This window comes from Podarcis gaigeae (genome assembly GCF_964106915.1).
Source record: "Podarcis gaigeae genome assembly, chromosome: 6".
Classification (NCBI taxonomy): Eukaryota; Metazoa; Chordata; class Lepidosauria; order Squamata; family Lacertidae; genus Podarcis; species Podarcis gaigeae.
In genome coordinates, this window is record NC_139682.1 from 20362811 (window position 1) to 20389589 (window position 26779).

General features: G+C 42.2%; 1 protein-coding gene across 2 annotated transcripts in view; it reads right to left on the bottom strand.

The window, feature by feature from the left end:
• Positions 1-2207: 2207 nt before the first annotated feature.
• The window catches only part of CSE1L (chromosome segregation 1 like), a 31512-nt gene continuing 6940 nt past the window's right edge, over positions 2208-26779 (bottom strand). For both annotated transcript variants that reach the window (XM_083745730.1, XM_083745731.1), the window contains exons 4-25: positions 26584-26685; positions 25162-25307; positions 24908-24998; positions 18759-18866; positions 17726-17818; positions 16741-16908; positions 16520-16649; positions 15223-15288; positions 13950-14152; positions 12875-12959; positions 11923-11984; positions 10782-10918; positions 10320-10423; positions 9975-10072; positions 8911-9061; positions 8295-8503; positions 7144-7241; positions 6890-6975; positions 6511-6592; positions 5378-5524; positions 3532-3763; positions 2208-2706 (exon numbers count right to left, since the gene is read on the bottom strand). In XM_083745730.1, the coding sequence (XP_083601856.1) occupies positions 2617-2706; positions 3532-3763; positions 5378-5524; positions 6511-6592; positions 6890-6975; positions 7144-7241; positions 8295-8503; positions 8911-9061; positions 9975-10072; positions 10320-10423; positions 10782-10918; positions 11923-11984; positions 12875-12959; positions 13950-14152; positions 15223-15288; positions 16520-16649; positions 16741-16908; positions 17726-17818; positions 18759-18866; positions 24908-24998; positions 25162-25307; positions 26584-26685 (2688 nt within the window). In that variant the 3' untranslated portion in view covers positions 2208-2616. The remainder of the gene's footprint in view (positions 2707-3531; positions 3764-5377; positions 5525-6510; positions 6593-6889; positions 6976-7143; positions 7242-8294; positions 8504-8910; positions 9062-9974; positions 10073-10319; positions 10424-10781; positions 10919-11922; positions 11985-12874; positions 12960-13949; positions 14153-15222; positions 15289-16519; positions 16650-16740; positions 16909-17725; positions 17819-18758; positions 18867-24907; positions 24999-25161; positions 25308-26583; positions 26686-26779) is intronic.

Below are 26779 nucleotides of genomic sequence, written 5' to 3' on the forward strand. Positions count from 1 at the left end.
ACCATGTGGTTCCATCCAATGTTATCCCTGAGGCGATGAGTAAAGGCTTCCATCTGCAGAACAGAGAGGGCAGGCTGAACCCCATTGCCTCTACAGGTAGCATGAAGGAAAAGGTGAGGAATGATGACACCAACCTGGCACCATCTAAAGAAGGAGTTAGCTGCAGGGAACTCTCACTTCTCTTCTTGCTGCCTGAAAGAACACTGAGCTCCAGCTGACTGTTACCCCAAGACTGCAAATGCAAGGAGAAAGAACACTCTGGCCCCATCCATCAGTCAAAGGAACAAAAACCACCACTTGCTTATCAAGCGTGATCACTAACAAGGGAAGATCAGCCTGGCCTGAACTGGATATAAACACCCTCTTAAACCTCACCACTTTGTTCTGACCTTGAATAACTTGATCTCCTTCAAAACAAAAAAAAATTCCTTCCAGTAGCACCTTAAAGACCAACTAAGTTAGTTCTTGGTATGAGCTTTCGTGTGCATGCACACTTCTTCAGATACACTGAAACAGTGTTTCAGTGTGCATGCACACAAAAGCTCATACCAAGAACTAACTTAGTTGGTCTTTAAGGTGCTACTGGAAGGAATTTTTTTTGTTTTGACTATGGCAGACCAACACGGCTACCTATCTGTAACTTGATCTCCTTCCTCGATGTTTTCCTAGTCTGTTGTTTTTTCAGTTTGTAAGCCTGAAGGGACGCAGGTGGCGCTGTGGGTTAAAGCCTCAGCACCTAGGACTTGCCGATTGAAAGGTCGGCGGTTCGAATCCCTGTGGCGGGGTGCGCTCCTGCTGCTCGGTCCCAGCGCCTGCCAACCTAGCAGTTTGAAAGCACCTCCGGGTGCAAGTAGATAAATAGGGACCGCTTACCAGCGGGAAGGTAAAGGGCGTTTCCGTGTGCGGCTCTGGCTCGCCAGAGCAGCGATGTCACGCTGGCCACGTGACCCGGAAGTGTCTCCGGACAGCGCTGGCCCCTGGCCTCTTAAGTGAGATGGGCGCACAACCCCAGAGTCTGTCAGGACTGGCCCGTACGGGCTGGGTTACCTTTACCTTTACCTTTAAGCCTGATGTCAAGGGTTCCTCTCTCCTTACTTACTTACTTACTTATTTGAGCCACTTGGGAACTACAAGTGTTTGAAAATTGTGACTGAAATACAGTAAATAGATGCTTTTGTGCAAACTTATCCTAAGTTTAAAATAGAAGGTTCTTTAGACATTGGACTAATGGTACATGAAAACATATTTAAAGGCCCACTGCTACTGTCTGTGTTGCATAAGGATTTCTGGAGTTACACACACACACACACACACGTGTCATGAGTCCATACTAAAAAAGGAAATCAGAATACATTTGACTGTCAACTTGCTTTTTAATTGGCTCATGTCCTATTCTTGCTGCAGAAAACGGTTTGTACTTGGTTCTTAGGTAGTCACACACTCATGCAGTACTGAGGCCCAGACCTTCAGCAGTAGACCTGCATCATGTGCCTTCAAGACTGTTTTCTGGGCCTAGTGGTTAGAATATTCAAGTTGCATAGTAATTATTTTTAAGGGAGTTCAAGCTGTATACAATTGTGAAGATCACTCCTATTTATATAGCACTAAATTTGTAAAGGTCATTTCAGTCTTGTTAAACATCTGAGATAAGAGTAAGAGATAATAAATTGCCTCTTTTTATTTTCTTTATTTCTGAATATCTGTAACCTTAAGCCTCCTAGGTACTCATACCACATATTAACAGCACTGATTACACAACCCTAGACAAAATTTCAGCAAGATGCAGTTCCTCCAGAATCATTTGTTACCTTTCACTGACCAATATTAAGACTCAGCATTTCAGTGTTTAAAATATGAAATTGAAGAATACCAGCAAGTCCCAAATGCAGCTGAACACAACTGCTTAACAAGAAGCACCTGCATGGATTAAATCTGAGACATTTATTTTCCACTATATTTCATAGCAATGCATTTCCTGAAAGATGGGTGGGATGTTCAAGTATGACTGAGACACTAAAGAGTCAGAATGCTATGAAGGTGCCTCTCCAAATACAATTTTAATGTTTGTCATGAATAGTGTTAAGGTAAAGCTCAGGTGGAAAAGCAAATTAAGAAGTGCTGGGTATTGCTGGGACTAATTGACAGTTTCTTTGCAGACAACTACAATTTATTCTACCATAGTAAGATATATATTGCTAGACAAATACTTTAAACAAGAGCTTATTTATTCACAATTCAGATAAATCTTTTGAGACACAAAAGAAATACAAATGACAACAAACTGGAAAAAATAAGTGACAACATGAGTTTGCATCCAGTACTCTATACATTTTAAAATGGTACCCAAACACTGCAGATGTGGAACTTCAATCAATCCCAAATGATAAACTCCTATTACTATTCCCTTTGAAAGCAAACTGGGAATGGGAAAGTCACTTGCTTCTTTACCTATGATCACATGAACAAAGTATCATTCAGCTTCTGTATCAAGCAGTAATTCAGTGATGTGTTTTTCGAAGTAGCAACTCGTTTCACCTTGTCCGAGCTTTGTTTAGAACAGTCAATATCAGCGTTCCTTGATGCAACTTTGAAATTCTCCCATTCAAAATAAAGAGGTCAGAGCAATGTTACACTTGCAGCCTGTAAGTATCCTTGAAGAAATTTCAAAGCTTCTGCATTCAGGCTAGTACTCAGCATCGAGGGAACCTTTAAACACAAGATAGAGTGGCACTATTAATATGCATCTAAATTACAGTAGTTTAAAATACCACCATGCAGGCTTGCAGGCAAATGTTTTAACATTTTAGTTTCTCCAAATCCTAAAACGTTAATTGACTTGTGTGCATCTCAGCGTATACTTTCATATTATAGCTTCGTTTTGCAGTCAGCACTTAAGCTATTGCCTGCATCTACACACTTTGGTACCGTTGCTGCAAACACTGCGCAGAGCTAGCACAGCCTGAATCTGCTTCTAGTCAATAAGGACCAAGGGCACTTGTAAAACTCCCTAGTCCCTCAAACCACGGGGCCGGGGGCAGTACAATGCTGCCAGGACTGAGGGAGGTTAACTTTGGATGCAAGGAAAGGGAAAAAGATGGAATCATGTATGTGGTTATCCAGTTAGTCCAACCAGCATGAAGCTAGGTGGAAAGTTATGAACACATCTCTTCACCTTCTACCTGGTGAGTTGGTGCTTGGAGCAATGCCACAACCAAGTAACCATCTAGTTGCTGACTAGAGTTTGACAAATTAAGCCATATCAGAACCAGATAATCTGAAAGTAAGGCTCGCTTTAGAAATCACTCTTGCAGAAGACTGGCACCCCAGTCCTCAACACATCTACAAAATCAGCACAACTGATTTCAACAGAGTACGATTATGAGCATGTTCATTCAAGACAGCAGTCAAAAAAGGAATCTTCCGATTTTGGCACACTGCATTTTCTAGGATAAGAGAACAGACTCAGGAGAAAGAAACGATTCCCCACATTCATATCACCACACACACTAGATTACAGCCACGCAATCTTACCCTGCCTGGACACGCAGTTGATAACTTGTGAAGAGACTGTGCAAGATGGATTTTAGGATTGTTCACAATTTGGCCCACTGGATCGTGTTCTTTTTTCCCAGCAAAGGCAAGCTGGGAGAATGCAGTTTGGTACCCTGGCGTGTCTTCTATATCAATGAAGTGTTCTTCGTCAGGAAGGGTATCATCTTCAGGCAACTCAAAGAGACCAATGAGGGCCTGAAGAAGGGGTGTCCTATGGAGAAAACCTTTTATTTAATGGACTTATTCGTTGCTCGCTGCAAAAGAATCTAAGCAACTTACAAAAATTTAAATCTTAAAGGCATAGCACAAAAATAATATGTTAAAGGTGAAGGTAAAGGTACCCCTGCCCGTACGGGCCAGTCGTGTCCGACTCTAGGGTTGTGCGCTCATCTCACTTAAGAGGCCGGGAGCCAGCGCTGTCCGGAGACACTTCCGGGTCACGTGGCCAGCGTGACGAAGCTGCTCTGGCGAGCCGGCACCAGCACAGCACACGGAAACGCTGTTTACCTTCCCGCTATAAAGCGGTACCTATTTATCTACTTGCACTTGGGGGTGCTTTCAAACTGCTAGGTGGGCAGGAGCTGGGACTGAAAGACGGGAGCTCACCCCGCCGCGGGGATTCAAAAACCATTTCAAACCACCACAGAAAACAGCCAATTTTCAGCAGCAGAATATTCCTTAGGCAGAGGAATACCTGGATCTAGTTATCAGAGCCAGAGCAGAAACTGGCAATGGAATGGCACAAGCATTCAGAAAAACTGGAAAAAGCCTGTCCATACTCTGGCTGTTCTTCTATTTCGGACGGTGTCCAAGGAAAACAATGTACTTGATCTTGTTTCCATTATGCTCCATACATTTATTTGTATTCCTTATAATTCATATTTCCTCTACAATATAACCACTGCCTTGGTATAAATGCCCCTGGAACTGTTCCTGCCAAATTCATTGATATTGTTATAATTTGGCTATTATTGGAGGAATATTGGAAAACTAATAACTTATTTGGAACGGTTCCTGCCGGGAACACTTCTTATTGACAGCTGCACTCCAGCCCAGCTTCTGCTCACACAAGCATTCAGGCTCTAGTCACTCCTGCTCCTGACTTGGCAATGTGGATTTTATTATTATTGTTGTTGTTATTTGTCTTAATCTAGAACAGGAGAACTTCTATCTTATTAATACTTTTGCTCCCTGACTGAGGTGCATGGGAAAACCACTTTCAAAAGAGGAATATACAACCAGACCTATTGCTTCTCAAGTGCTAGATGGGGACAGTGAACGGTGGATGCAAAACAAGCAGAGGGCTTAACTGCTGAGGTCTTCTCCACCGATACTGACCAGAAGCCCATATTAACAACACATAATGCGGTAACATATTCTGGTTGCATATCATTAGTAAACTTCATTACTCTTACCTGTGCTAAATTGCATGTGCTTCCTGACCTCACACACATGCACATTCTGCAAGATTTGTATCCTGAAAGCACTGTCCCCTAAACTGGTCCCCTGAATTCTTTTAGACACAGAAAGATTGAATTCTCACCCCCAAGTTGGAACTCTTATCCTCTTATTCCTAACAGCACAGCATATTTTGGCCAGCACATTTTCAAATCTTTTTTGAAATAGAAATGGAAGCAATGGAGGGAGAGGCCAACAGAGAGATTCCTTCCTTTGGCAAAAATCTCTGTTGCAACTGTTTAAGCAAAAACTAGCATGTTCCCTGGGTAAGATAGACATCTTTTTTTTAAAGAGAGGAATTTCTTCTTCATCCTTAGAAGTTCTACCTTTCAATAATAAACTTTATCAAAGGAGTAATTGCACTTACCACAGCTTTGTGTATTCTGTGTCCATCATAGGAGGGCATTCTGTGAGTATTTTTGTGATACCAACGGCACAGATTTTCTTTTCTACTTGCCCAGATACTTTCTGTATTTCTGGTATTATGATTTTCTCTAAAACCATTCCAAACATCCTGTTAAGTGCCAAATGAAACCCATTTAATCTTGCAGTATCCACCTAATGCATTTATTGGGTCAAGTACAGATATTTAGAGAGGCTAGAGATCCATTGACTCAGAAATCTGAACAAAAATCAGACCGACCACTGAGCATTACCAAGGAAATGGTGTGTTATGAGTTCCTGGCTTAATCAGTATACCATGAGAGAAGAGAATTAAGAGGGCTCAACATTTCTGACTGAACAGTGACAGAGAAAAGGGGCCAAATCCAAAAAGTACCAAATTATGTTTGCTCCTGAGCCTTCCTTTGCCATCTTGAATTAAAGCTGAAAGTGCAAGCAAAGAATCTTTATTTGCAGCCAAAGTAGTTATGTTGTTGTTGTTACCATTACTGTTACATTATTATTAATTAAATTTGTATGCCACCCTATCTAAGGACAGTTCACAGCATAAACAACTTTTCAAAAGGGTGATTGCTCCTATTCTTCCCCTACAGTTTGCCACCTTGAATTAAAGCACATAACTGTCAGGCCCTTATTGCAAGATGACACCAACTTAATTATGAAGTCTAGCCACTTGTGAGGGGATAAATTGGTTTTGCTGCCCTAGGCTTCGCTGGGAGGAAGGGTGGGATATGAATTTAATAAATAAGCAAACAAATAATACATTTTCATATTCACTTCCAGCTCCGATGCCTTCTTCCTGGGAAACAGAATGATACCTGAAAATACAGCTATCAGTTATCCCTAGTAAAGCCTGGTGCAGTCAGTGTGGTATCGTGGCTGCAGAGCTGGATTAGACCCCCTGGAATACCAGGGTTCAAATCCCCATTTGGCCATGAGGCTCACTGGGTGGCCTTGGCCCAATCACCCCCTCCCAGCCTAACCTACTTCACAGGGTTGTTGTGGGAATAAAATGAGGAGCAGGATAACTGAGATGAAAGGCGGGATAGAAATGTAATAATAAGAAATAGAATTTTTTTTTTAAAAAAAGATACTAACTTTGGCTGTATACTGTCAAATATTTCTTGAAGTGCTATTGCTCCGTATCTTACACAATACAAGTTGATAAAGACTAAGAAACCTATTAAAAGAAGGAGAATGAATGAATCAGTAGCTGTAAAAGAGTACGTATAACAGTATTAATATGTGTCTCTCTCTTCTATAAAATCACAGTGAATAAGCATCTGTATCTTTCCTGCTATCTGTCGACAAAACTTCTTTGCTGGTTTCACAGGGTCTCTAGGACCAGTATGCCCTTTATTGCCATCTTTGAAATCAAATCAAAAGACACATGATGATTGTTCTAATCCAAAGCATACCAAGCCACTCAGTGCAGAGTTCTTCCCCAAATCATTCAGCCATAAAACATATAGCTTACTTTTGATAAATTTTGTTGTTTTGGAATTCTGAAGTCTTTGGAATAACAGGATGAAAATTTGTTTCCTGTACTGATCAATGGATTCACTGGAAAGACAAAAAGATGTTGAAACTGGTTAATCAATCCAGTAGGTCATTTGCGTGTACTATTTCTTAACTTTCTATTGGCATATTTTGAGTACATGCAATAGGAGATCTACAATAATGCAAACTAATAGCAGCAAAATTACTTGAATTTGGTATGTTCATACTCACGGGGGCATATGTTCTATAATACTGTTGAGAAGGTAGAACCCTTGATGGTCATTAAGTTTTGAGGCAATAAGTTTCTGGAACACACCCAATAGTCCAGGCTGTAAATTAAGGAAAACACAAAGTTTTGCATCGGCCTCCACTGCGACAGCAGGCGCTGCAACCTTCCAACAGCTTGACCTCACCTCCAAAGGTGCACTCCTCCGTTGTCTCCCGAGACAGACAGATGCCAGCAAATTATTAACAGTAAAATGATCTGGCAGCTACAAAATCTACCCAGAATGGAATTATGATGTAACTGACTACCAGAGCAGAACAGTCAATGAGTCTGGGAACTGATTTAAATCTGCCTGGTTAAACTTACCCCTAGCAATGGGGTAAAAAACTGAGTTAAGATTATTCAGGAATTTCAGATCATAGCTGGGTATTCAGCAGTGCTAGGACAGATTGAATGCACTACTGAAAAGTATTGCATGGCTTAAAGTGCAGATTAAGAATTTAAGTCCTGCAGGATCAGACCTAACTAGTCCCACATTCTGTTTCCAGATTGGCTGCCCAGATCCCTATGGGAAGCCCATAAGAGGACATGAGCAAACCAGCACTCTCCAACAGACTGGAAGGGCTGCTTTTGGGGGCTGGCATCTTTATGAGAATTCTAAACGGAACCCCAGCCAGTAATCTCTTCAGTCTGCAAAAATCTGAAGAGTCAGTAAATCTCCCAAACAGAATGGAAGTGGCTCTGGGGGCTATAGGGGGGCCCCAGGTGGATCTCATTTCCTTCTCTGAATGAAAGCAGCAATTCCATTTGTGGAGGGGCAAATCTGAATCCATTCCAACATGAAAAGAAACTTGCTCAAGATAATACATTCAAAATGTGTCATTTTCTACAATGAAGCATATGCATAGCATCTTTGAATTCTGCCATCTAGGATTGCAGTCTGGTGCTGACTTTTCCCTTAGTGATAGCCATTAGAGTCTTTTTTTATAACTTCACAAGCCAACTTGAATTAACAGCTTGGATTTCCAGTGTGAGTAAAATATAATTCATTCTTTCTGATATCTACTAACACAGGAGAGGGTCTCCAACCTCTTTTTTATGAAACACCAACACACACACTTTTAGAAATCAAGGAACTCAATCAGTGTATACATACAATTTTGTCAGCTGCGGCATTTGCTATCGTGCTGGCACCTTTCTCCAAGTAAGCCTGAAGGAGTCTCACCAAAGGGGGGATGTTTCCTGACCTCTCCCACAAGACTGGCTGAAGCAGATGTGGAAATAAGGCCATATACGAAGATGGGATGTCATTTTTATGCATTTCCAGAAGCAGAGACATCACTTGAAACACATATGGAATGAATTCTGTTGAAAGGGGAAGAAAGTTTATAAGTGACAGGAGAGTGTATTCATGTGTGTAAATATTGATACCTACAGTATAATCCAAAGGAGCATTTTGTGATTTTGAGCAGGTTGTGAACTCTCAGCCTAACCTACCTCCTCAGAGAATGAGAAAACACCATTTATAGCACCCTGAGGTTATTGGAGTAAGGGTGGGCTAATAACATAACTAAATGAATATAACCACGCAAACTAAGTTTTCTTCTTTTGGCTTACTTTATTACAGCTATGGGTGATCATGTGTATATCTGCCAAATATAAAAAGGTGTAAATAGGTATATTTTCAATTAGATAAATAAATAATGGCTACCTGAACTGCAGACACTGCTTATACCCTATTTCAAAGAAGCCAGATAATGTTTTCTTTATACCTTGCACGTCATTCTGCAGAATCTCTGTGAACACCATAAATAAAGCATCTTCAAAGCTTCCAATAGCAGTGGGGTTTGCTTTGCAAGTTATCCTTATTGACAAGCAAATTGATTCAAACATGTAATGATTAAAGTGAGGCTTGCTTGGATTCTAAAAAGAAAAAGGGGAAAAAGAAGACGGGAACACCACAAAGTCACTGATAAGATTCTTACTTAAACTAAAAAGAAGGAAGTTGCTTTCCGTGCAACTATCATTACCTAAAACATGAGCATTCTAGTCACATGATAGGAAAGCAAACAGTTACCCTCTGACATGGGCCTCCTCCGATTTTCAGGTCAAAATCTGAAAATGGCAATATTTAGCCTGTATCTGGCTAGAATCTCCTCTTGAATTCCCAAGGCCGCCTTAGATGAATATCAACTCGCTTCTGACTACCAAGTTACTTTTCATCGTATAGATTAAAAGTTACAAGAATTATAGGTGGACATACCACTATATATTAAGAAAAATCACATGACAAGCTTAAATGCTTCCATGCGAGTTCCAATCACAATTTTAACCATACCTTACTAGATCCTCATTTAACTTGCATGGGACTTACATGAAAACACAGTGAAAAAATATTTTGATGTTTATTAACAATTAATTTTATTCAGCAGACATGCTTTTCTTTAGACACTTGGGTTTTTTTGGCTATGCTTTTATATGTACATTTGTTCTGTAGTATTCAGTGGAATCTCCTGATGTGCTTCTACAAAAATTCAATGGAATTGTTTTAAAAAGTGGATACAGTGATATAAGTAAGAGAAATAAAATAAAGTTGTATTCAATAGCTCTCGTCCATAAACATGAGCCCAGAGCAGTATTGTGTGCGCAGATCCACTGTGTGCCCAGTGGATCTTGGGATCATGGTAAGTACCTCCCCCCCCATACATAATTTGATTCCCTAACAAGGATTCAAGCAAGCTTTGTTTTTAAATTGGTGAGGAATTACGTCAACACAAGTGACAAAAAATGAACTTCTAAATCAGGTTGAGAAAAGCAATAGTATCTTCTTTTTTACCTTACTGACAGCAAGCAGTTTCTGTGTGAGTTGAGTGATGAGAGAAGGGATGTAGGGAATTATGGCTTCCTGAAGTAGGGAAAAGCTTCTCATGATAGCTGGAAATTCAGAGACTTATATTACTGAATGCAGAAACGACAGCAACATTAAGCTTAACATTACATTTTTTTTCTTGCATAAAAATACTAGATCTTGTAGGATGCATCCAAGATAAGAACTTGTTCATTAAGTTTTATATAGGCACGTAGCACAGCATTCAAAAATACTAATGGGAGAGCCTCTAAGATAGGAAGAGTGGTTTAAATTTGAGGGTAACTATTTGGACTAATAAATGTAGCCTCTTACCTTTCATAATATACTCATTTTCTGATGACCCTGGAAGTGTCAGTGCTTTGAAAAGGTTTGTTAGCAGCATTTCTGTACACGGTGCCATCTCTGCAGCTGTAATCCTGTAGAGGAAAAGAGTGTTTGATTATCGCCAATGTTTTTCCAATGACTCATCAAGATCCTCTACTTTGGAGAGTCCTACCAATCCTGAATGGACACCAGAGGGAATGCGAGAATGTATGAAATCCCAGAGTATGACAGTGCAAGGGACAGAGAGATGGAGAAGGCCAACTCATTTTCAAGTGCCTCTGGAGCGCAGTGAACTTGGAAATCAGCTAAAAACTCTGGTTTTAGAAAATGCAAGAACTAGCATAATAAATACACGTGTGTGGTTTTATCAATTTAGGATTCTCCATATACAGAGCGGCAAGAAATCAATGAATAGATGAGTGTAACATATATACCTGAACATAAACTTACAGTGTAGTGTTGTTAGCTCCTTTCATTGTAAATAACCTTTCAAGAGCGTGGGCTGCGTAAGTATGAACTACAATGCTTTCTGCTTGAAGATGATTGATTAGGAGAGGAATAGACACCAATAGTTGTTCTTTGGGTACCTACAAAATAGACACATAGGTAAAAATGCTTTAGAAGCAAGTACCAAGCAGTTTTGGAAGAATTAGGTTAGAAACAATGGACTGAAACATTCCATCTATTATCAAAATCTTTTGGTCATTGCAACTGTTATATAAGCAGACCACTGTAATTTTCCTGCATGAGGTGTACATACATTGTGCACCCATACATGTATTAAGCTTTTTAAAAAATTACTGTGCATATTCTGTTAAACCAAGGTCATGGGTCAAGTAAGAGTTCCTAGCCACAGCAATTCAATGTGGGTGGGGGAATCTGTGGGGGAAGAACTGCCAGCAGCAACTGCAGATACCGTGTGTGTTGGGTGTGGGGGAGGAAAAACAAGCACAGCAGTTCAAGAGCCAGCAATTTCCCCCTCCCTTGTTGGGGAAGCAAGAGATCTTTGGAGCCTATGGACCCCAAGCCTCTCTTTCATGTGCCCCTAACATGTCCCTTTTTACTTCCTTAATGCCAAATCACTGATAGTAGAGGGACAGCCTTGGAGGCTGCTGCAGCCACAACAAAGAGGTTTCCAGGAGGCCACAGAAACTGAGGTTCATGAAATCCTATGGTCCCCAGGATGCTGTCCCATGGACCTTTGGAATGTTTTGCATATTAGAAGATTGCATAGCTGAAGATTTTAAAAGATATCACACACACGAAAACAGGAGCGCTTTTTGTACCTGTTCTAAAAAACAAAGTATGAAATTAGAGAATCTTCCCTAAATCAATTATGATCTGTTCACTGGATTCCAGGGAAAGGGTTTTTTCATCTGCATACTGTAACTTTTTCAGAATTGGGAGGTTTAAAAATGGGGGTTGGGGTACCCTAAAATAATTTATGTTATTTCCCAGAAGTACTGATAGCACATTGTGAAACAATTAGTACAGTTCTAGGTACACCATTTGCAGTATTTTGCCCACAAAAAATAGTCTATCAAACAACTTCAGCTGGATGTTAAGAACTCTGAATGATGATACAACTTACTTGGTTCCTGAAAATCATGATGTACTTGATACCATCAGCCTTCAGCACAGGAAACTCATTCACTGCCAAAAAGTTAATACTAGTTACTTAAGCGGTTACCATATAGACAAAATTAGATATATAACAGAAGTTCAAAGTTCCTCAAATTTCACAGCATATTCCCACAATTTATCAACAGAATAAAGATTCCCACTGACAGTCTCAAGCTTAAGGAGACAAGATTGCAGAATGACACACACACAAAAATGCTCTTCACTTGGCTCTCCTTTGTTCTGTCCCCATACCCATTACCCCACCCAACTTCAAAAAAATAACTCCAGCCATCCTCAATTTCTGGACCCACATTAAGAACACAGGAAGCCGTCTTCTACTATGTCAGAACACTGGTCCACCTTGACAAATATTGTCAACTCAAACAGTGGGGAACATAAGTTCCTGGCACTGTACACAAGCCACACTTCCTCCCCACCTTTTCCCTCTCCCCCTGGTTGGAATGTGCCCATGAACTCCGATAATGGCACTTGCTTGCCTACACAGAGAGGAGAGTGAGACATGCATACAAACTAGTTTATTGTATAAAGGCAAAATCTGCATTCATTGCTCTGCCCACTTTTGTCTTTGGCCCTGCCCACCACTTGCATGTGGCCCCTGGAAGGTTGCTTTGATAATCTTCAGCCGATAAGGGTTCGGCACCCCAGGCCACTCTGAGTGGCAGAGGCTTTCCAGGATCTTAGACAGTTTGCCCACCGATACCAGGTGTGCATCTACAAAAATACAATATACAAGGCAATCCACTAAAACCTGATAAGAAATTAAAGAGATCTTATGTCTATTTTAGTTATCTATGCCCATGTCTTCCCTGCATGACACAATAACACAGATCCAAAATTATTTCCATATTCGTTTACATTTATTGGTGTTACAGATGTTTAATATAGAATTCTAAGCATACCATTAGGAGACTTCAGGTCTGGTAGAATGTGATTCACGAAGAATTCCGTCAGGTTTACAAGTTCATTGGCTTGTGTTATTCCATGCTAGGATGAAAAAAGTGTGATAAAGTAATCATAAACTATATTAATTGCTGGACTGGTTTATAGAAGCTCCCATTTACACACTAATGAAGTCTGCATGTGAATGATATCTGGCAATTTCTGTAAGTATTCATTGTATATATTTTGGCTTCAAGCATTGGATTGTGAATGGGAGAAGGAATGAGTACTCTTATGTTCTACTTATAGGATACTAGGTTAGTCTATTTCAGATATATAATATAATTATGAAAGGCGCCAAGTGAAAGGTAGGTTAACCACAATACATTTTATGCCATGTCTTCTAAAATGTAAAAAACACAACTTGGATAGAAACAGCCTATATTGCAAACATAATAATAGCCCTGAAAATATGCTAATTCTCAATATGCTCATTATTGTTATGTCAAACTATTTAGGTTTTTATGGTAGAGGTGCTCTAAATCTATGAAGTAATGTAATAAGTACTTCTAATTACAATTGCTGGTAAAATGGAAATGTCCCATTCAAACAGAGCAGCACATGGCTATCCCCAAAACACCAAAAATTATAAAGCTGGGCCCCTGTTCAGAAACTTTATTTTCCATATGTTCCACCTCTTATATTTACATCGAGTGCTGAAGTCCCTGCCCCAAAATTCTGCCAAGCCTAGAAGAGTTTGTTAAACCATAGCAATCCAATCCTTGAACACTTACATTAGCATACTTCCAAGAAGGCATGCGTGGGAATGCAACAAAATTGGAAGCAGTGACTGCAGAGGTTGTTCCCAGGCAAATACCAAATTTTGCTCATGGGTTGACCTACTCTATATAAACTATTCCAAAATCAGTTTTATATAGCTAAAGGTCTGTGGGTCATAAACATGTCATTACTGTGAAGAATGCCCTTCCACGGAGTGCTTACTATTAAATAATAGTTCTTCTCCCCAAGGAAACAGGTCTGGATGGGTATTCAACTTATAGTACCCTGTGTTTACAGTCAAATGCAAACAAGTACCTTTTGTGTCTGAGCTTTTGATGCCAAAGATGTCACAAGGTAAATAGCAGCATCTTTATGCTTCCAGTTGACAGATGGATTCTTTGCATACTCTTGCAGCATAGAGTTAACGTAACCAGAAAAGATCCCAGTTACAGGTCCTTCAAAAAACTTGCACAACCCTCTTACAAGATCACAGGCTGCTCTGCGTCTGGTATCAATATCTGCAAGGCAGAGATAAAAACAAGGTGCATTATGGGTTATATTAAAACAATGTTTCTTCATTCTGAAGCTCTGCTTGCAAAACGGCTAAATTGAATTCACCCTGCTGTGCTTCAGGGACAGAGCAATTTGCTAAAATAGGCTTCTCTATTATTATTCATAAAAATCACGCTAGTGGTATTAAGGAATGCAGAATTACAAAATCTGCCAAAATATTGATTCTCGTGAATATAAATGAAAGCAAAAACTGCAGGGCCATAGCATCAAAACACAAGTAAAATAACATTCAGAAGAATTTTGGGACTATTTAAAGGATTAGTTTAGGATCCTATAAAACCTATCCTGACACAGTCAGCAATTTAAGATCACAAGGGGAACAAATGGTTCACTAAGAATGACTGCTCCCTGCAGCATGTGCCCCTTAAAGGCTCAGAAGACACTCTCAGTCCCAGAGTTCAATGGGTTTTAAATTCCAAGTGTGCACATATATAACTGAGACTTTTGAGTAAGAAGTATGTGAAGCACTCAACCCAAATGCATCTGCTTCTTTGGTACTCCATAGAAACAGACTATACATTAAAAGAGAGGGTGTGAAAAGCTACAAGAAGAAAATTCTGGCTGGGGTAAAGAAGAACTTCATAGAGAACTGTTTGGAGTAACTCAGGAGTGGAGGCTGAACTTTCAGTAGGAGAAGGCTGTAGGCACTGGATAAATAAGGTGCAACAACCATTTAATCTGATGTAGTGCTACTCCTCCTAGTGTTGCAGTAATACAGTAACTACTAAAAAGCAAGACAAAAACAAGTAACCCTTAAAGCAAGCAAAATTGTCTTAAGGCTTGTCAGATGAACCCCCACCCACAATAGCCAACAAATATGCTCATCCATAGAATCACAGGACAAGCGCAAAAAACCCACACCATTACATATTTGAATCCCAAAGGGAAGAAGTATTACGACTGCATGCCTATTCAAGGGAAGACAATTAATGCATGTACTTACGCACATGTCAACACTTCAGAAAACTGCATCAGTTCTCAAATGCCATTATACACCCTGTATAGAACTGCTTACCAGATCCTTCCAAATCTCTTCTGATATATTCTTCAGAATTATCTTCAAAGGCTTCTTCATCAGCAGCTGCAGAAAGGCAGTCCACAAACATGTAAAGGATCAGCCATGATATACAAACTGCATTTATTTTAATATAGCATATGCTTGTAAATAAATTTAAATCACCTATTATTGGGCTCTGTTTTATGAAGTTACCATGATCAAGGCAATTGGAGTTCGTGAACCATCAGTATTTTATATGAGAGTAGTAAATAAAGTTCTCATCTAGAATACTCAGGTCAGGGTCCAAATTACATTGTGGAACTATTTTCATAAAGCCATGCATGGTGTTTACTCCTCCTTTAAATAGCAACCCCGCACCATACTGCACAGCAAATTAGTTTTGAAATAGAGAGATTTCCAGAAGCAGCAGCTTATGGTATAGCATTGCTCTTCAAAGGCAAAAAGTAAAAGATTCCATTAGCATGAGATGCTCTTTAGATCCTGATCACAACCAATGTATATCTTTGTATGACAAAATATTAAGGATAGCTTGGAGTAGCTGGGGATTTTAACCGTTGGGCTGCTTCAGACATAAAGCCAAATCTTTAACAACAAGATTTGAAGCAGCCTCTCCTTAGACATGATGATTCCCTGACTTCTTTCATCATTTGAGGTGAACTATGATTTACCATTTCATCTGAACTGCCAAAATTATAGTTTGTACTTGGCCCAGCAAACTAAGACTGGAAATCAGTTTGAGATACTGAAAGACTCATTTCTGGAGTACAAAAACTTTCTTTGGCATTATGTATGAACCACTTCATGACAGAGACAGGGGGAAATCCAATTAATGTAAAAGCAGTGCACTACACTCAGATTAAACTGAGCTAGAAGCACTGGTGGATGAGGAACTCAACTCTTCCAAACTGATGAGTTACTTCAGTCACTCATGATGGGATGGGATACCTGTAACCCTCTGGATACTGCTGGAATCCCAACTCCCATCAGCCCCGTCCAGCGTGACCAATGGTCAGAAATAGTGGGAGTTGCAGTCTAACAACAGCTGGAGTGACAGAAGTTCCCCAACTCTGATGGACATACATGTTACATATATATTAAAGGGAAGTGCAGTTCTGAGAGTGCAGAACAGAAAATGCCTCTCAAAACCATGCTGCAAACCTCTTGAATGCAAATTACCACAAATACAGTCCATTACTTGGCTACTGTGCCAGTTCTAAAGCCGTCATTGCTAAAAACTCAATTTTTGCTTTCCTGGAAAAATTTAATCAAGATTTTTAAGAAGGGAAATATTTACCTCTAAATTCCATGTTGGGAACAATGACTTTTTCACAAATACTTGTCAGTGTATTCTGGTCTTCAAACAGGTGCTTATAATGGGGCCTCTCACAAACCGAAGCTAGAAACTGGATTGCATTACTTACCAACTGCGGGGGGAAAGACACAAAATGAGCATAATCTGAAGAAGACCTAAAAAAGGTTCATTTATTTCAAGCTGGATGGAAAAGAGTCACTTACCAAATCATATTTAACTTCTTGCCCTGTTGTGACTAATAAATTCCAGATTGCTGTGACAAAACGGGGCAGGTAAGGCTGAAATTCTTCATCATATTTTTGGGCGTACAAAGCTGCATTGTCACAAATTTGGGATTTCAAAAGCTCTAGCAGACCAGCTTCTTCTTCATCCTAGCAACAAAAAAGCACCACCAACGTATTTGGAAAAGGTAGACTCTTAGTACCCCTGACATCTGCCAAAGCAGCAAGTAAATGAAAGGAGGGGATTTGGAGGCAGGAGGAGGGCAGGATGGTCAGGAGGCTCAGGGGATGAAAACGGGACAATAACATATGCCTAAGGGTAAAAGTCCCAACTGGGTTCCAAAATCAGCCAAGCAATTCCCCATGTCTTGAAAAAGTAGTTTGTGTTGCCCAAAGCCAAAATCCTAGTCTGGCTGGAGAAATGTTCCCAAACACTAACAGAAAGTGAGGTCAGATAAACTAGATGCTCATCTGAGGGCAGGCTTGGTAGCATTTCCCTCTTCCAAAGCCAATTTCTCATTGCCCAGTCATCACATATGACCATGACAAGAGAATTACCACTATCAACATATGGACCCAGTGCTATGATATGTTATACAAAGGGACACAATTTTTTATTTGAGAAAATTACCATCTACCTTTAATTTTTCCTATACTGGCTCCACAATTTCCCTCCAAGAGAATGACAAAAATCAGAATTACTTGAGCCACTGCAATTTCAGTGTCCTGTTCAGAACCCAAGAAAGCTTCTTTTTTGCAGCTCAAGTGGAGTGTTGAATTCCCTTTCCCATTACACAGAAATTTTCCAAAAGGTTTTATGCCAGAGAAGAGGAAACTGTGACCCTCCAAATTTTGTTGACTCCATCAAATTCAGCCAGCATGACCAATGATCAGGGATGATGAGTTTTAGTCTAGCAACATCTGGAGAGCAACAGCTTCTCTATCCCACTTTTATGTTGCTACTTACATCTGTCTGTAAGAGTTTGTTATCCAAAGTTAGAAGATTATGGAAATTCATCATCCAGGTTTCCATGTTATCTTCAAAAAATTCAGGAAGATCCTACAAAATTGAGAAGTAGATCCGTATCCGTAGTTATTTTTCTATTATGTAATTGCTTATTTAAGAAGCATACTTTCCTATCTATTTTGGCATGCAACCTGCTCAAAGAAATACAGAATCACCACATTACTTTTTAAAAAAAACAAGAGAAGGTATGAAACATAATTTTCAACTGCCAAAGGAAATCCAAAGCCCAAGAGACACAAACCAAGTCAATTTCTCTGTAGCTTTTGATGCATGCAACTCATCAACCTTCTCCTCAGTTTTCAATCAGCATAGCATGAGCTGTGTAACAACCAACTTGCTTTACGGCTTGACAGTGCTTCAAGGCAATGGAATTGCAGCCTATTGTGTCAGATCTGTTTTTCTCACCCAGGGTTCACAGAATTAAGGGTCATTGTGGACCACATTAGTCTTAGTAACAGATGCATGTAAGCCCTGCTTCTTTATTTACTGGCCTACCATTATGCCTATGAAGAGTAAAAAACAAGAAGCACCCACCTTTCCTTTGACTTAATTAAACTTAAGTAGGTTTATTACCCCTAAATTTGAGAGGTTCTGTCTGTCAACAGCTATCGTTCCCTCTGTTCTTTTGTCTCCTGACACAACCTTTGATCAAATCCAGTCTTACCAAAAATAATCAGCGCTGAATCCAAATCTGAAAAGCCAAGCTTCTTATACTAAAAGGTTACATGCACATTACTTTAGATTTGTTAAAGCTCTAACAAACAACTTATCCTAGCACACTTATGGAGCACTGACATTTGGCCAGATACTTGCGTTTTTAAACTTGCTTGCATCTCCAAAACCCATCAAGAATTTTGGCTAGCATCACCAAGGTTTTTAATCATGCAGTTATCCATCAGTGAAATTGCTCCTATACAGAAAGTTGCTTGCAGGATCTTCTATACACTAGAAGAGCATGTAAAAGATGGCTTACCTGAAAATTTAAACTGTAGAACAGCTTAGCAATCAGAATCAGAGATGAGAAGAGTACTTTCAAAGCACTGACATCATTTGCATGAGTACTACAAAGCTCAATTGTGGCCTGGAAAAGAGCAATTTTAATAGCAATCACCAACAAAATCTATTCAGACACTTGCCAATACTGTTCCACTTCTGTGAAAGCTCACTGATGTCACAAATTCATGACTCTCACCCAAATTCAACTAAATGTAATTTCTCTTTTCTATTAATAACACAATATATGTCAGGGAACTGCCATCGGAGGGACAGGTGGTGGACAGGCTCCAGGAGAATAGGAGAGAATCTGCAGCAGAGGAAGGAACCAGCAGGGGGAGTGCAGGAGTCACAGCGGAGGGGAGGCTCTGGGATACTTCTAGTGAGAATAGCGAAGAGGTAACAAGACCCCCGTTAGGAACTCCCACCCTTCGCCGGAAACTGTCACGCAGAGAGTCACGAAGGCGCATGTCCGTCAAACAGCTTTTATGTTGGCGTAAATTCCGTAGACGCCCACTGTCAGATTCTACCAGCGACTGACGGAGTCATGCTTTGGGGGCTCCGTTAGTGTCTCGGTTTGGATGACCAGCCAAACCCCAGAGGGATCAAGCTTTTACGCACAAGCAGCTCACTATCCCATCACAGCAATCTGACAGTCTTTGAAAGCAGCTTGTGCAAGCAGAGGGCATCATGAGCGAACCAGCCGGAACCGGAGGAGCAGGAGCTGGAGCTGGAGCAGGTCCAAGCCTGGAAGAAAGGTACAGGGCGTTGGAGGTCCAGCTGGCGCTGCAAACGGCGAGGCTCGAGGAGAGGAGGGCTCAAGATGCGGATAAAGGGAAAACCACCCCACTTGCCAGACGGGTGCCTGGATTGGTGCAGAAATTTGGGGGGGATCCCAGGAACTATCAAGCCTTTAGGACAGAGATGCAATATGCTCTCAATCTACTGTTTGATGACTTCCCCGATGAGAACTCTAGAGTGGCGTACGTGATTGGCCATCTAGAGGGAGGGGCGAAGGACTGGGTTCGGCCCCTGATGGCAGCCAATAATGAAATCTTAAAGGACACTATGAAGTTTTTTCGCGCCATGGACTTGATGTTTTCCAGCGAGATCGAGCAGGGGGTGGTGCGCAGACAGTTAATGGCGTGTAAACAGGGGAGCCGATCTGTACGTGAGTACTGGACTGAGTTCACCATGCTGATTCATAGACTAGGGTGGGACCTTGCTAGTGAACCTATTCAAATGCTGTTTGAAGAAGGTCTCTCTCCGGCAGTGAAAGATGAACTTTCCCGGGCGCCTAGGGCGGAGTCTATGGATCAGCTGACTAAATCAGTGCTGTCCATAGGAGCACGCCAGGAGGCTAGAGCTATGGAAAAGCGGGAAGGAAAGGGGGAACGTTGGAAGGACTTCCGCATTCCAGAGATTCCGGAGCAGCCTTTCCCGCCAGCAGAGCCGATGGAACTTGGAACAGCGCGCGCGCGCGCAGTTTCAAACACCAGTGAAGGGCGGAAGAAGGAGGGAAAGAGCGGCAAGAGATGCTATCTCTGCCAACAGCCAGGTCACTTTGCCAGAGTCTGTCCGCAAAGGAAGGAATGGCAAGGGATGGCGGGAACTGTTGGGGGGAAGGAGGAAGAAGAAATCACGGAGCAAGTAAAAGCCAACGCCTGGTTGCCAACATCAGGGCACAGCAGCCAGGCCAGGGAGTAGTGAATGTGCCCACGCCGGAACCTCCAAGACCAGCGCTTGTGATAGAGGTGTTGCTGGAACTGGCAAACGGACACCCACTGAAGATAAAAGCGCTATTGGATTCAGGTAGCTCATGTAATTTCATGAGTAAGGAGTTTGCAGCTGAACACCAGATACAGACTATCCCATTAAGTAAGCCTTTGCAGGTTACCACGATTGATGGGAGGGAGCTGTTGGGAGGAGAAGTGAACCAACAAACTGTACCAATGATAATGAGGGTGGCAAGACACACAGAACTGATAGCGTTTAACGTAGCCACCTTGGGAGGAGCTCCTATTATCTTGGGAATGAGCTGGCTGGCACTACACGATCCGCTAGTAGGCTGGCATCAGAGAGTGGTTTCCTTTGGATCAGCACATTGCCTAGAACACTGCAAGGAGGGAGAGGCTCAGGCAGGGGCCAGGGCCACTCTAGCAGGGATGGAAGTGATGGACAAGGGGAGGGTGCCACCACAATACGCTGACTTGATTGACGTATTCAGCGAAAAAGAAGCAGATAAACTGCCCCCGCACAGACCCTTTGACTGTCAAATTAACTTACTCCCAGGAGCACAATTGCCAGTGGGCAAGCTGTATGCAATGTCAGACAGTGAGATGCAGGAGTTAAGGGAGTTCATTGACAAGAACCTCAAGCGAGGTTTCATCAGAGAGTCACGAGCGGTGGGGGGCAGCCCAGTGTTCTTTGTGGACAAAAAAAACACGGGCAAGCCCAGGCTTGTATGTGATTTCAGGGCCCTAAATGCAGTGTCAGAACCAGTGACTTTCCCTATGCCTAGAATTGATGACATTCTAACACGGGTGAGAAAAGGGAAAATTTTTACCAAGCTGGACCTTAGGGGGGCATATAACTTGATACGTGTGAGAAAGGGGGATGAGTGGAAGACCACTATGTTCACCCCCTTGGGGGCTTTTGAGTACCGGGTTATGCCTTTCGGATTACAAGCGGGCTCCGCCTGCTTTCAATCATTCATGAATCACGTCCTGGGGCCACTGCTCTACAAGAACTGCGTAGCGTTCTTAGATGACGTCCTGGTGTACTCAGAGAATGAGGAGCAGCATGTGCGAGATGTAAGAGAGGTACTGAGCAAGCTGCGAGAAAACCGGCTGTGGGTGAAACTGGAGAAGTGTCAGTTTCATACCAGGGAGGTGGAATTCCTGGGGTACCGGTTGTCTGACAAGGGATTGGCCATGGATCCCAGCAAGGTTCAAGCAGTACTGGAATGGAAAACGCCAAAGACCAAGAAGGATGTGCAAAGGTTCCTGGGCTTCGGAAACTTCTATAGGAAGTTCATCAAAAACTTTGCCCATTTAACAGCGCCCATCACGGATTGTCTTAGTAGCAAAAAGAAATTTGTTTGGATGGAAGAAGCGCAGCGGGCGTTCGAACGTTTAAAGCAGGCGTTTGCGTCGGAAGAGCAACTTTTGCACGTGGATCTACAACAACCAATGAGAGTGGAGACTGACGCGTCAGACCGAGCGGTGGGGGCCGTTCTTCTCCAGCCGGGAAAAGATACGTCTGAATGGAGACCGTGTGCATTCTTCTCGCGGAAGTTGAACAAATCCGAGAGGAACTACACAGTATACGACCGAGAACTGCTCGCCATTCATGAAGCATTCCGGAAATGGCGGCACTTGCTGATTGGGGCGCAGCACAAGGTTCAAGTCCGAACTGACCACAAAAATCTGGAATACTGGAGAACAGCCCGAGTGCTGAACCAGAGACAAGTGCGATGGGCCCAGGAGTTCTCCAAATTCCACTTTGAGATTCGTTACGTGCCCGGCTCCGAGAACGTGAGGGCGGACGCTCTTTCCAGGAAACCTGAGTACTTAGAGGGGGAGGGAGCGCCGGAGGCAAGGCATGTAATCCCTGAAGACCGCTGGGTGTGTGGGGCGGCATTGGTGGGGCAGAGGGAACTGATAGAGGGTACTGAGAACGATGAATACGCCCAAGAGAAACTCAGAGAGCTCAGGAGGACAGAGGAGAACACAGGGGGGTTTGAAGAAAAGAACGGGGCGTTGTATTACAAAGGGGCACTGTACATACCCGATGGGGAACTGAGGGGCAGAGTACTCAAGCAGTTGCATGACAGCCCCACAGCGGGACATTTTGGACAGCACAAAACCATGTGGTTGGTTACCAGGGAGTTTTGGTGGCCCAAGGTGAGGGAGGACGTACGGGAATATGTCAGGGGTTGCGACAGGTGCCAGCGAGCGAAAGGAGAGAGGGTGGCGCCAGCGGGGCTATTACAACCCTTACCCACGCCAGAAAGGCCATGGGAGGCAGTATCCATAGATTTTATGACGGACCTGCCAAAATCCAAAGGCAAAACAGCTGTCATGGTGGTGGTAGATCTATTAACCAAGATGTGTCATTTTATAGCTTGTTCACATGCGGTCACAGCGGAGGAAACCGCCAAGTTGTTTGTAGAACATATTTTTAGGTTGCATGGCGCCCCCTTGAGGGTTTTGAGCGACAGAGGGAAACAATTTACTTCCAGGTTCTGGAGGAAACTTATGAGCTTACTGCACGTAGAACTCAATTTCTCAACTGCCCGGCACCCAGAAACAAATGGGCAAGCGGAAAGGGCAAACGGGATTTTACAACAATACCTGAGGTGTTATGTAAAAGACAGAGAAAATGATTGGGTGGATAAGTTACCTCTAGCAGAATTTGCCTACAACAACGCGGAGAACGTGTCCACAGGGATGAGTCCCTTTCTGGCAAATTATGGGTGTCACCCCCGGGCATTCCCAGGAGAGGGAGGGGAGAGGTGGAGCGTGCCGGCGGCGGAATATTTTTTTGAAGAGATGGAAGCGATCCACTGTCAGCTTCAACTTAACTTAGAGAAAGCCAAGGAAGAATATAAGAAGCAAGCAGACAGAAATAGGAGGGAAGGTGAAACTATAAGGGTGGGAGACCGGGTGTGGTTATCCACCCAAGGACTACCGTTCAAGGGCGGGAGTAAGAAATTGAGACCCAAAAGATTGGGACCCTTTGAGGTCATACAGCAGGTCAACCCAGTAGCATTCAAACTCAGGCTGCCCAGTCACATGAAATTACACCCAGTATTTCACAGGTCATTACTGTCGCCGTACCGAGAGGGACGTGAGTGGGGGGAGCGTGAGAGAGAGGCAACCCAAACGCCCGTGATAGAAGAGAGAGAGCGCGACATGAACGTGGCAGGAATCATTGATTCCAGGTGGAAGGGGAATCAGGTGGAATATCTGGTAGAATGGGAGGGGGAAGTAGAGTCGGAAAACACTTGGGTACCAGCAGAGGTAGTCAATGACGAGGTCTTAATAGAAACATTTCATCAGCGTTTCCCAAGAAAACCGCAACCCGTGGCACGATTTAGAAGGGAACACTTTGGGACCACCGATGAGGAAGGAGAGTTTGAAGGGTTCCCAGAGTCAGGGGTGGGTGAGGAAGCCGACTCCGACGAAGAAGAGGAAGACGGGGAGAGAGACGGTACGCCGTGGCTAGAAGTGTTTGAATCCTCGGACGATGAGGAGAGTTCCTTCAGGGGCTTTCCGCCCTCACCGCCAGTGGGAGAGGAGGCGGGAGGGGGTGAAGGGGGCCCTGGGGGGGAGGTGGATGTCAGGGAACTGCCATCGGAGGGACAGGTGGTGGACAGGCTCCAGGAGAATAGGAGAGAATCTGCAGCAGAGGAAGGAACCAGCAGGGGGAGTGCAGGAGTCACAGCGGAGGGGAGGCTCTGGGATACTTCTAGTGAGAATAGCGAAGAGGTAACAAGACCCCCGTTAGGAACTCCCACCCTTCGCCGGAAACTGTCACGCAGAGAGTCACGAAGGCGCATGTCCGTCAAACAGCTTTTATGTTGGCGTAAATTCCGTAGACGCCCACTGTCAGATTCTACCAGCGACTGACGGAGTCATGCTTTGGGGGCTCCGTTAGTGTCTCGGTTTGGATGACCAGCCAAACCCCAGAGGGATCAAGCTTTTACGCACAAGCAGCTCACTATCCCATCACAATATATGTACAAAACCAGATAAGCTAAAACATCAATAAAATATAAAAGCAACAAAACAAAAAGGCACAGCCTAAAAAACAGAGGTCTGAACACCAATAGCATTGTTTTACTAAAAACATCTTAATTTAGCATCAATTATTGCAGTTATTAATAAACAGCATATTATAGGATACTAACACATCCTCTTTAAGAACAGACAGAGTAAGCATGGAAGATTTAAGTTCAAACTTTATCTTCTTCACCTTATATATCTGACTATCACAGCAGCTAGGACAGAAGTAGGAACTTCATAATAGTCAACATAAAATGCTTTATGTTGGCTGTGAAGTTAAAAAAATACTTTACACAGAAGGTATATAAATCAATTCTACATTTCAAATACAACACTGTACCTTAAAGAGAGTTGTCAAGGGAAGTGCGAAAGCATCAAGAACAAGTTTGATCTCTGTCCACAGTTCATTTGATTTAAACTCATGACGATACCTGACAAATGAAGGAAAACCAGAGCTATTTAATTTGTGAGATCATTTTCTATGAATTTGAAAACTAGAGCCAAGCAAAAGAAAGAAGTTAGCAGTTGAAAGGCATTATTGCTAGAGCAGAGTGCTTTTACTTTCAAAAGAGAACTTGGAAATTCACCCACTACCTTTTGAATAAAGAATGCGCTGTACGAAGAACTCCATTAATAACATGGAAGTCTCCACTCTGAAAGCGATTCACCATCTCCGTTAGCAGATCAGGCCATTTCTGAGGGAAGTCTTCTCTACCAATTATGCTGATAGCATCACTTAACTAGGACAGAGAGAGACAGAAACATTATGTAGATATTTGCATGGAGATAAACAACCACCTTACAGTAAACTCAAGACAGGCTTTCTACATGTTAAGTATGCAACTTCCAGTGACAAAAGCAGGTGCATGTGTACCTCCCTGATCCTCTCTGCAATATCTAGCAGATCTTATTCATGATACCACAACTTTTCCCCCTTCCCCACCCCACTGTCAATGGAAGCATGATAGGACAGTGGACCATGTGAAATCATGACAATGGTACAAGATACTATGGAGGGGGAATTGCATGTACAGCTACCATTTTGGCAGACTCACATTCAGTGTCCTGGCTCATTTTGCCTTAAGAATATGCCACTAAGGATGGTATCCAACTAAATAGATCCACTAGGGCAAGGACTTTTGGCTGTGCAAATGAATTTCTTCTCCTTCTCTTCTCCCTGACCCCTCAACCCTTCAAATCTTTTATGGGGGTTCTCTTGACCATCTACAGCAAACTGGGGAGGTGCATGGGGGGCAAGGAGAGAGAAGAAGTTTCAGTGCTCAAGCAGAAATTATTGCACTAGTGGGCCTATTAAGTTGCCTTTTCCCCACTCACCCTGGATATCAAACTAGAACAAGACACTGCATATGGGAAATTCAGTTGGCATACTGGGGTAGTTTCACACACTGCCCAACTATTTCGTGGGTTTTTAAATCTGTCCAAATGTTCTCATAGGATTCCCACCCATGGCTTCAATGGCACATCTGGAATCACATGTTTTATCTCCACCATATCAGCTATGTTTGCTAAAATTGAGAAGGGAAAAACCCAACACTTCCGAAATGCTAATGCAGGTTTCATCTTATTTCCAATAAAAAAACTTAATAGCAGCTTCCCTTCTTTATGTATAAGATACATACAATATGACTAGTAGTAATACATAATTAATAATACCAAAAGAAATTGGAGCAAGCTTATCCTTCAGATTTCACAGTTCCCTGAATTTTGTAATACAATTCTCAACTCAAAACAACATACTGAAATGCACCAAAAATCACTTATTTTAGGGTAAGATATTTAAAAACCAATTTTCATACTGATTTTTTTTTTTGTGAACCAACTGCGTGAAACTGACACAAACCAGAAACAAAGCAACTCATCCGCCCTTAGATGTATCTATTGCTTCTCACTTTAAAACAAAATTTCATATATTAACACAATCAGTCTCCCAGCACAAAACAATTCCCTCTTGAAATAAGCAGAATTCTGTTTGTTTTTTCTTCGTTGTCACCTCACCTGTTTTTGAATTTGTTCTGGACTGCTAAGCATTAGGTGGACTATGTTGGCTTTGATGGCTATCCTGTCGGCTTCACATATTTTGTTTGGTTCATCTTCAATCTAGGAACAAAATGTTAGTTGAGCTAGTATCATAACATCTCGAGATACTTGCATTTTTGCAGCAAGTGCATTGGCTGAGTTGTAAGCTTTCAGG